Genomic DNA, 13,069 nt, shown 5'->3' with positions numbered 1-13,069 from the left:
ATTGGCTTTCAATGAGGGCAATTCTAGACCAATAAGCATCCTACCTGCTTTATGTAAAATACTGGAGAAATGTTTGTATGCCCAAATTCAAGCTTACTTTCAGTCAAATGGGCTAACTAGTGATTGTCAACATGCATATAGAAGGGGCCACTCTATGTCCACTGCTCTTATACAGATGACCGACGATTGGCTTAATGCTAGTGATAATTCTACCTTAGTTGGAGCTGTGCTGTTAGAGTTTGGTGCTGCATTTGATGTGATTGACCACTCTTTTTCAATTGATAAACTTAAATGTTTTGGTTTTAATACTTGGGCTTTAATGTGGATACAGAGTTATTTGTCCTCAAGATCTCAACAGGTGTATTTTAATGGCAGCCGGTCTGATAGCAGAAGTTTGGATTGTGGTGTTCCACAGGGAAGTTGGCTGGGACCTTTACTTTTTTCTATATTCACCAATGATTGGGCTACCCGGGCGTGCCAAATTGGTTCTTTATGCTGATGATGCAAACTTATATTAGGCTGCACCATCATGCAGTGTACTTAATGTAGTATTGAGTATCATGCAGTGTACTTAATGTAGTATTGAGTGAGGAACTAAAAGCTGTGCATGACTGGACAGTATGTAACAGACTTGTCCTTAACATCTCAAAAACCAAATGTATTGTATTGGGGACCAGGCAAGGGTTATCTTGTGACCCAAAGTTGGATCTGAGGCTCAGTATTTCAACAGTTCAACAGGTCAGAAGTGCCAAGGTCCCTGGAGTGATGCTGGACTGCACTCTATCCTGGTCAAATCATTTCAGTGATATAGTTACAAAGATGGGAAGGACTATTGGTATTTCCAGGAAATGTGCTGCTTTTGTTGATCCACCTCTTCTTTGTCAGACTGTTAAGAGTTTAGTCTTGTGTCATCTGGACTATTGTTCTACAGTCTGGACATCTGCTGCAAGTAGTGATATCAGTAAGCTCCAGATTGTCCAGAATAGGGCAGCTAGGCTGCTTCTGGGTTGTTGACTAAGAACCAATGTACACCAAATGCATGCTTCTCTTTCCTGGCTAACAGTGCAGAACAGCTGGTCAGCTAATACTCTTATTTTCTTCAAATCAGTAACCGGTAGTAAAACTCCTGCTTTTCTCATGGCCCAAATAGTTGACAGTAGCACTATGCACAATCATAATACCAGGGCGTCCAGTGAGGGGCATTTTGTACTCCCTCGTCCCAGGAAGAATGGTTTGCGGAAATCTTTTATTTATAGATCTGTATCGCTCTGGAATAAGCTGCCTCAAATTCTCACCGGCACTGAAAATAAACAGGTTTTTAAAATGAAAGTAATATTTTATCTGGGTTTTTAAATTACTTTGCTCGTTGATTATTTTTTTATGTTTGGTTTTATATTGTGTAGTTATATTTATATGGTAATTATTATTCTGTGACTGAAAATTGTTTGCCTGTTTTCTTATTGATGCTTTTATTGTTTTTATTTTTGTCTGTATTGCGTAGTTACAATTATATGCTTTTACTTGTAATTGTGTTGAGTTGTGTACCCCAAGAAGACTAGTGGGTTGTTGTGGCAACCAGCTAATGGAGATCCTTAATAAAAATCAAAAATCAAATCCCGGACACATGAGGACTTTGAATATTATGACCAATGTATGATCCTGTAACTACTTGGTATCAGATCCATACCTAAATGTGTGGTATCATCCAAAACGAATGTCAAGTATCAGAGAAGAGAAGAATAAGTGATTATTACATTTGAACAGAAGTGTAGATAGAACATGTTAAAACAGAAAATAAGCAGATATTAACAGTAAATGAATAAGTGGATGAATAATAAATGTTTACAGTTTTTTGTACAAAATAATAGGTGTATAAATGACACAATATGTTACTGCATACGTCAGCAGACTAATAAGGAGTCTGTTTGTTTACTTACTACTAAAAGACAAGTTGTCTAGTATGTTCAACATTTAATCTAAGGCCAAAAATGTTTATAGATTACAATAATAAACATATGTTTCATGTATCATAAGCTTTTCTGTTCTAATAAATCCAATAATGACATTTTTTGTTTTCACCTTAATTTAGAAAAGTATTGTGACCAAACTATTGGTATCAGGACAACACTACTATCTACTTTACTTTTGTACACACTAAATACTGGTATCATATGTGTATGTATTGTATCTGCTGATGTATGATGTAGTCAATATGAAAAATTACCGATGTAAAAAACAACAACCTGATACCATATAGTGTATATCAATGCCATATAATGGTTCATCTCTATGGTCAAACTGTATCTGCAGATGTAAACAAAGGCTGATATCATAGAGTGTCCATCTCTATGGTCAAACTGTATCTGCAGATGTAAACAAAGGCTGATATCATAGAGTGTCCATCTCTATGGTCAAAGTGTATGCCCTGCAATGAGGTGGCGACTTGTCCAGGGTGTACCCCGCTTTCCGCCCGATTGTAGCTGAGATAGGCGCCAGCGCCCCCCCGCGACCCCAAAAGGGAATAAGCGGTAGAAAATGGATGGATGGATCATATAGTGTCCATCTCTATGGTCCAACTGTATCTGCAGATGTAAACAAAGGTTGATATCATATAATGTCCATCTCTATGGTCAAAGTGTATCTGACCTTTAAGTAGTTGCTGCTAATTCTGTGTCTGCACATGTGAGCTAAAAGTAGCTCTAGCTGTGGCTAGTTAGAATAACAGGTTGAAGGTCACGTGACAGAATAACCAGCTAGAATAAGAGGTTGAAGGACAGGTGACAGGTGACAGGTGACAGATTCAGCTGGGGTACAAATACACACTTTGAGTGTGTGTCAGTCAAGTCATCCTTATTTCTGAGTTTGTCCTCACCTTGAGCTGCTTCTCCTTCTTCTTGCGCATGTCCTCCCACTCATTAACCACCCGCCCCCACGTCATCCAGGTGTCCTCCTCCAGGTGTGACAGGTTGGATGAGGCCGAGGAGCTGGACACCAGCGAGGAACCGCTGTTTCTCCTGGAACCATTCATGGAGCGCAGTGACTTGCTGTCCGTCTCCAGCAGCCTGCACACACTCTCCTGAGTTAGCTGTGCTGCTAACTCATGTATTTACTACACACACTACACATTAAGTTGTGCTGCTAACTCATGTATTTACTACATACACTACACATTAAGTTGTGCTGCTAACTCATGTATTTACTACACACACTACACATTAAGTTGTGCTGCTAACTCATATATTTACTACACACACTACACATTAAGTTGTGCTGCTAACTCATATATTTACTACACACACTACACAGTCAGTTGTGCTGCTAACTCATGTATTTACTACACACACTACACAGTTAGTTGTGCTGCTAACTCATGTATTTACTACACACACTACACAGTCAGTTGTGCTGCTAACTCATGTATTTACTACACACACTACACAGTCAGTTGTGCTGCTAACTCATGTATTTACTACACACACTACACAGTCAGTTGTGCTGCTAACTCATGTATTTACTACACACACTACACATTAAGTTGTGCTGCTAACTCATGTATTTACTACACACACTACACATTAAGTTGTGCTGCTAACTCATGTATTTACTACACACACTACACAGTTAGTTGTGCTGCTAACTCATGTATTTACTACACACACTACACATTAAGTTGTGCTGCTAACTCATGTATTTACTACATACACTACACATTAAGTTGTGCTGCTAACTCATGTATTTACTACACACACTACACATTAAGTTGTGCTGCTAACTCATGTATTTACTACATACACTACACAGTCAGTTGTGCTGCTAACTCATGTATTTACTACACACACTACACAGTCAGTTGTGCTGCTAACTCATGTATTTACTACATACACTACACATTAAGTTGTGCTGCTAACTCATGTATTTACTACACACACTACACAGTCAGTTGTGCTGCTAACTCATGTATTTACTACACACACTACACAGTCAGTTGTGCTGCTAACTCATGTATTTACTACACACACTACACAGTCAGTTGTGCTGCTAACTCATGTATTTACTACATACACTACACATTAAGTTGTGCTGCTAACTCATATATTTACTACACACACTACACATTAAGTTGTGCTGCTAACTCATGTATTTACTACACACACTACACAGTTAGTTGTGCTGCTAACTCATGTATTTACTACACACACTACACATTAAGTTGTGCTGCTAACTCATGTATTTACTACATACACTACACATTAAGTTGTGCTGCTAACTCATGTATTTACTACACACACTACACATTAAGTTGTGCTGCTAACTCATGTATTTACTACATACACTACACAGTCAGTTGTGCTGCTAACTCATGTATTTACTACACACACTACACAGTCAGTTGTGCTGCTAACTCATGTATTTACTACATACACTACACATTAAGTTGTGCTGCTAAGTCATGTATTTACTACACACACTACACATTAAGTTGTGCTGCTAACTCATGTATTTACTACACACACTACACATTAAGTTGTGCTGCTAACTCATGTATTTACTACATACACTACACATTAAGTTGTGCTGCTAACTCATGTATTTACTACACACACTACACATTAAGTTGTGCTGCTAACTCATGTATTTACTACACACACTACACAGTCAGTTGTGCTGCTAACTCATGTATTTACTACATACACTACACATTAAGTTGTGCTGCTAACTCATGTATTTACTACACACACTACACATTAAGTTGTGCTGCTAACTCATGTATTTACTACACACACTACACAGTCAGTTGTGCTGCTAACTCATGTATTTACTACACACACTACACAGTCAGTTGTGCTGCTAACTCATGTATTTACTACATACACTACACATTAAGTTGTGCTGCTAACTCATGTATTTACTACATACACTACACAGTCAGTTGTGCTGCTAACTCATGTATTTACTACACACACTACACAGTCAGTTGTGCTGCTAACTCATGTATTTACTACACACACTACACAGTCAGTTGTGCTGCTAACTCATGTATTTACTACACACACTACACAGTCAGTTGTGCTGCTAACTCATGTATTTACTACACACACTACACATTAAGTTGTGCTGCTAACTCATGTATTTACTACACACACTACACATTAAGTTGTGCTGCTAACTCATGTATTTACTACACACACTACACAGTTAGTTGTGCTGCTAACTCATGTATTTACTACACACACTACACATTAAGTTGTGCTGCTAACTCATGTATTTACTACATACACTACACATTAAGTTGTGCTGCTAACTCATGTATTTACTACACACACTACACATTAAGTTGTGCTGCTAACTCATGTATTTACTACATACACTACACAGTCAGTTGTGCTGCTAACTCATGTATTTACTACACACACTACACAGTCAGTTGTGCTGCTAACTCATGTATTTACTACATACACTACACATTAAGTTGTGCTGCTAACTCATGTATTTACTACACACACTACACAGTCAGTTGTGCTGCTAACTCAAGTATTTACTACACACACTACACAGTCAGTTGTGCTGCTAACTCATGTATTTACTACACACACTACACAGTCAGTTGTGCTGCTAACTCATGTATTTACTACATACACTACACATTAAGTTGTGCTGCTAACTCATATATTTACTACACACACTACACATTAAGTTGTGCTGCTAACTCATGTATTTACTACACACACTACACAGTTAGTTGTGCTGCTAACTCATGTATTTACTACACACACTACACATTAAGTTGTGCTGCTAACTCATGTATTTACTACATACACTACACATTAAGTTGTGCTGCTAACTCATGTATTTACTACACACACTACACATTAAGTTGTGCTGCTAACTCATATATTTACTACACACACTACACATTAAGTTGTGCTGCTAACTCATATATTTACTACACACACTACACAGTCAGTTGTGCTGCTAACTCATGTATTTACTACACACACTACACAGTTAGTTGTGCTGCTAACTCATGTATTTACTACACACACTACACAGTCAGTTGTGCTGCTAACTCATGTATTTACTACACACACTACACAGTCAGTTGTGCTGCTAACTCATGTATTTACTACACACACTACACAGTCAGTTGTGCTGCTAACTCATGTATTTACTACACACACTACACATTAAGTTGTGCTGCTAACTCATGTATTTACTACACACACTACACATTAAGTTGTGCTGCTAACTCATGTATTTACTACACACACTACACAGTTAGTTGTGCTGCTAACTCATGTATTTACTACACACACTACACATTAAGTTGTGCTGCTAACTCATGTATTTACTACATACACTACACATTAAGTTGTGCTGCTAACTCATGTATTTACTACACACACTACACATTAAGTTGTGCTGCTAACTCATGTATTTACTACATACACTACACAGTCAGTTGTGCTGCTAACTCATGTATTTACTACACACACTACACAGTCAGTTGTGCTGCTAACTCATGTATTTACTACATACACTACACATTAAGTTGTGCTGCTAACTCATGTATTTACTACACACACTACACAGTCAGTTGTGCTGCTAACTCATGTATTTACTACACACACTACACAGTCAGTTGTGCTGCTAACTCATGTATTTACTACACACACTACACAGTCAGTTGTGCTGCTAACTCATGTATTTACTACATACACTACACATTAAGTTGTGCTGCTAACTCATATATTTACTACACACACTACACATTAAGTTGTGCTGCTAACTCATGTATTTACTACACACACTACACAGTTAGTTGTGCTGCTAACTCATGTATTTACTACACACACTACACATTAAGTTGTGCTGCTAACTCATGTATTTACTACATACACTACACATTAAGTTGTGCTGCTAACTCATGTATTTACTACACACACTACACATTAAGTTGTGCTGCTAACTCATGTATTTACTACATACACTACACAGTCAGTTGTGCTGCTAACTCATGTATTTACTACACACACTACACAGTCAGTTGTGCTGCTAACTCATGTATTTACTACATACACTACACATTAAGTTGTGCTGCTAAGTCATGTATTTACTACACACACTACACATTAAGTTGTGCTGCTAACTCATGTATTTACTACACACACTACACATTAAGTTGTGCTGCTAACTCATGTATTTACTACATACACTACACATTAAGTTGTGCTGCTAACTCATGTATTTACTACACACACTACACATTAAGTTGTGCTGCTAACTCATGTATTTACTACACACACTACACAGTCAGTTGTGCTGCTAACTCATGTATTTACTACATACACTACACATTAAGTTGTGCTGCTAACTCATGTATTTACTACACACACTACACATTAAGTTGTGCTGCTAACTCATGTATTTACTACACACACTACACAGTCAGTTGTGCTGCTAACTCATGTATTTACTACACACACTACACAGTCAGTTGTGCTGCTAACTCATGTATTTACTACATACACTACACATTAAGTTGTGCTGCTAACTCATGTATTTACTACATACACTACACAGTCAGTTGTGCTGCTAACTCATGTATTTACTACACACACTACACAGTCAGTTGTGCTGCTAACTCATGTATTTACTACACACACTACACAGTCAGTTGTGCTGCTAACTCATGTATTTACTACACACACTACACAGTCAGTTGTGCTGCTAACTCATGTATTTACTACACACACTACACATTAAGTTGTGCTGCTAACTCATGTATTTACTACACACACTACACATTAAGTTGTGCTGCTAACTCATGTATTTACTACACACACTACACAGTTAGTTGTGCTGCTAACTCATGTATTTACTACACACACTACACATTAAGTTGTGCTGCTAACTCATGTATTTACTACATACACTACACATTAAGTTGTGCTGCTAACTCATGTATTTACTACACACACTACACATTAAGTTGTGCTGCTAACTCATGTATTTACTACATACACTACACAGTCAGTTGTGCTGCTAACTCATGTATTTACTACACACACTACACAGTCAGTTGTGCTGCTAACTCATGTATTTACTACATACACTACACATTAAGTTGTGCTGCTAACTCATGTATTTACTACACACACTACACAGTCAGTTGTGCTGCTAACTCAAGTATTTACTACACACACTACACAGTCAGTTGTGCTGCTAACTCATGTATTTACTACACACACTACACAGTCAGTTGTGCTGCTAACTCATGTATTTACTACATACACTACACATTAAGTTGTGCTGCTAACTCATATATTTACTACACACACTACACATTAAGTTGTGCTGCTAACTCATGTATTTACTACACACACTACACAGTTAGTTGTGCTGCTAACTCATGTATTTACTACACACACTACACATTAAGTTGTGCTGCTAACTCATGTATTTACTACATACACTACACATTAAGTTGTGCTGCTAACTCATGTATTTACTACACACACTACACATTAAGTTGTGCTGCTAACTCATGTATTTACTACATACACTACACAGTCAGTTGTGCTGCTAACTCATGTATTTACTACACACACTACACAGTCAGTTGTGCTGCTAACTCATGTATTTACTACATACACTACACATTAAGTTGTGCTGCTAACTCATGTATTTACTACACACACTACACATTAAGTTGTGCTGCTAACTCATGTATTTACTACATACACTACACATTAAGTTGTGCTGCTAACTCATGTATTTACTACACACACTACACATTAAGTTGTGCTGCTAACTCATGTATTTACTACACACACTACACAGTCAGTTGTGCTGCTAACTCATGTATTTACTACATACACTACACATTAAGTTGTGCTGCTAACTCATGTATTTACTACACACACTACACATTAAGTTGTGCTGCTAACTCATGTATTTACTACACACACTACACAGTCAGTTGTGCTGCTAACTCATGTATTTACTACACACACTACACAGTCAGTTGTGCTGCTAACTCATGTATTTACTACATACACTACACATTATGTTGTGCTGCTAACTCATGTATTTACTACATACACTACACAGTCAGTTGTGCTGCTAACTCATGTATTTACTACACACACTACACATTAAGTTGTGCTGCTAACTCATGTATTTACTACATACACTACACAGTCAGTTGTGCTGCTAACTCATGTATTTACTACACACACTACACATTAAGTTGTGCTGCTAACTCATGTATTTACTACATACACTACACAGTCAGTTGTGCTGCTAACTCATGTATTTACTACATACACTACACAGTTAGTTGTGCTGCTAACTCATGTATTTACTACACACACTACACAGTCAGTTGTGCTGCTAACTCATGTATTTACTACATACACTACACATTAAGTTGTGCTGCTAACTCATGTATTTACTACACACACTACACATTAAGTTGTGCTGCTAACTCATGTATTTACTACACACACTACACAGTCAGTTGTGCTGCTAACTCATGTATTTACTACACACACTACACAGTCAGTTGTGCTGCTAACTCATGTATTTACTACATACACTACACATTAAGTTGTGCTGCTAACTCATGTATTTACTACATACACTACACAGTCAGTTGTGCTGCTAACTCATGTATTTACTACATACACTACACATTAAGTTGTGCTGCTAACTCATGTATTTACTACACACACTACACATTAAGTTGTGCTGCTAACTCATGTATTTACTACATACACTACACAGTCAGTTGTGCTGCTAACTCATGTATTTACTACACACACTACACATTAAGTTGTGCTGCTAACTCATGTATTTACTACATACACTACACAGTCAGTTGTGCTGCTAACTCATGTATTTACTACATACACTACACAGTTAGTTGTGCTGCTAACTCATGTATTTACTACACACACTACACAGTCAGTTGTGCTGCTAACTCATGTATTTACTACATACACTACACAGTCAGTTGTGCTGCTAACTCATGTATTTACTACACACACTACACATTAAGTTGTGCTGCTAACTCATGTATTTACTACATACACTACACAGTCAGTTGTGCTGCTAACTCATGTATTTACTACATACACTACACAGTTAGTTGTGCTGCTAACTCATGTATTTACTACACACACTACACAGTCAGTTGTGCTGCTAACTCATGTATTTACTACATACACTACACAGTTAGTTGTGCTGCTAACTCATGTATTTACTACACACACTACACAGTTAGTTGTGCTGCTAACTCATATATTTACTACATACACTACACATTAAGTTGTGCTACTAACTCATGTATTGACTAGACAGAGTACAGAGTTAGTTGTGCTGCTAACTCATGTATTGACTACATACACTACACAGTTAGTTGTGCTGCTAACTCATGTATTGACTAGACAGAGTACAGAGTTAGTTGTGCTGCTAACTCATGTATTGACTACACACACTACACAGTCAGTTGTGCTGCTAACTCATGTATTTACTACATACACTACACAGTTAGTTGTGCTGCTAACTCATATATTTACTACACACACTACACAGTTAGTTTTGCTGCTAACTCATATATTTACTACACATTAAGTTGTGCTGCTAACTCATGTATTTACTACATACACTACACATTAAGTTGTGCTGCTAACTCATGTATTTACTACACACACTACACATTAAGTTGTGCTGCTAACTCATGTATTTACTACATACACTACACAGTCAGTTGTGCTGCTAACTCATGTATTTACTATATACACTACACAGTCAGTTGTGCTGCTAACTCATGTATTTACTACATACACTACACATTAGGTTGTGCTGCTAACTCATGTATTTACTACACACACTACACATTAAGTTGTGCTGCTAACTCATGTATTTACTACATACACTACACAGTCAGTTGTGCTGCTAACTCATGTATTTACTACACACACTACACAGTCAGTTGTGCTGCTAACTCATGTATTTACTACATACATTACACATTAAGTTGTGCTGCTAACTCATGTATTTACTATATACACTACACAGTCAGTTGTGCTGCTAACTCATGTATTTACTACACACACTACACAGTCAGTTGTGCTGCTAACTCATGTATTTACTATACACACTACACAGTCAGTTGTGCTGCTAACTCATGTATTTACTACATACACTACACAGTCAGTTGTGCTGCTAACTCATGTATTTACTACACACACTACACAGTCAGTTGTGCTGCTAACTCATGTATTTACTACATACACTACACAGTCAGTTGTGCTGCTAACTCATGTATTTACTACACACACTACACAGTCAGTTGTGCTGCTAACTCATGTATTTACTATACACACTACACAGTCAGTTGTGCTGCTAACTCATGTATTTACTACACACACTACACAGTCAGTTGTGCTGCTAACTCATGTATTTACTACACACACTACACAGTTAGTTGTGCTGCTAACTCATGTATTTACTACACACACTACACAGTCAGTTGTGCTGCTAACTCATGTATTTACTACACACACTACACAGTCAGTTGTGCTGCTAACTCATGTATTTACTACACACACTACACAGTCAGTTGTGCTGCTAACTCATGTATTTACTACACACACTACACATTAAGTTGTGCTGCTAACTCATGTATTTACTACACACACTACACATTAAGTTGTGCTGCTAACTCATGTATTTACTACACACACTACACAGTTAGTTGTGCTGCTAACTCATGTATTTACTACACACACTACACATTAAGTTGTGCTGCTAACTCATGTATTTACTACATACACTACACATTAAGTTGTGCTGCGAACTCATGTATTTACTACACACACTACACATTAAGTTGTGCTGCTAACTCATGTATTTACTACATACACTACACAGTCAGTTGTGCTGCTAACTCATGTATTTACTACACACACTACACAGTCAGTTGTGCTGCTAACTCATGTATTTACTACATACACTACACATTAAGTTGTGCTGCTAACTCATGTATTTACTACACACACTACACAGTCAGTTGTGCTGCTAACTCATGTATTTACTACACACACTACACAGTCAGTTGTGCTGCTAACTCATGTATTTACTACACACACTACACAGTCAGTTGTGCTGCTAACTCATGTATTTACTACATACACTACACATTAAGTTGTGCTGCTAACTCATATATTTACTACACACACTACACATTAAGTTGTGCTGCTAACTCATGTATTTACTACACACACTACACAGTTAGTTGTGCTGCTAACTCATGTATTTACTACACACACTACACATTAAGTTGTGCTGCTAACTCATGTATTTACTACATACACTACACATTAAGTTGTGCTGCTAACTCATGTATTTACTACACACACTACACATTAAGTTGTGCTGCTAACTCATGTATTTACTACATACACTACACAGTCAGTTGTGCTGCTAACTCATGTATTTACTACACACACTACACAGTCAGTTGTGCTGCTAACTCATGTATTTACTACATACACTACACATTAAGTTGTGCTGCTAAGTCATGTATTTACTACACACACTACACATTAAGTTGTGCTGCTAACTCATGTATTTACTACACACACTACACATTAAGTTGTGCTGCTAACTCATGTATTTACTACATACACTACACATTAAGTTGTGCTGCTAACTCATGTATTTACTACACACACTACACATTAAGTTGTGCTGCTAACTCATGTATTTACTACACACACTACACAGTCAGTTGTGCTGCTAACTCATGTATTTACTACATACACTACACATTAAGTTGTGCTGCTAACTCATGTATTTACTACACACACTACACATTAAGTTGTGCTGCTAACTCATGTATTTACTACACACACTACACAGTCAGTTGTGCTGCTAACTCATGTATTTACTACACACACTACACAGTCAGTTGTGCTGCTAACTCATGTATTTACTACATACACTACACATTAAGTTGTGCTGCTAACTCATGTATTTACTACATACACTACACAGTCAGTTG

The 13,069-nt window shown here is 37.3% G+C and overlaps 1 protein-coding gene across 10 annotated transcripts in view; it reads right to left on the bottom strand.

Moving 5' to 3' along the window:
• evi5b (ecotropic viral integration site 5b) overlaps positions 1-13,069 on the bottom strand; it is a 96,720-nt gene that overhangs the window by 49,610 nt on the left and 34,041 nt on the right. For all 10 annotated transcript variants that reach the window (XM_061888432.1, XM_061888431.1, XM_061888437.1 and 7 more), the window contains one exon: positions 2,873-3,062. In XM_061888432.1, coding sequence (XP_061744416.1) covers positions 2,873-3,062 — 190 coding nt within the window. The remainder of the gene's footprint in view (positions 1-2,872; positions 3,063-13,069) is intronic.

Source organism: Nerophis ophidion, linkage group LG26, assembly GCF_033978795.1.
Source record: "Nerophis ophidion isolate RoL-2023_Sa linkage group LG26, RoL_Noph_v1.0, whole genome shotgun sequence".
Lineage (NCBI taxonomy): Eukaryota > Metazoa > Chordata > Actinopteri > Syngnathiformes > Syngnathidae > Nerophis > Nerophis ophidion.
The sequence above is the reverse complement of the archived record's forward strand: the minus strand, read 5'-3'. Positions and strand labels throughout refer to the sequence as shown.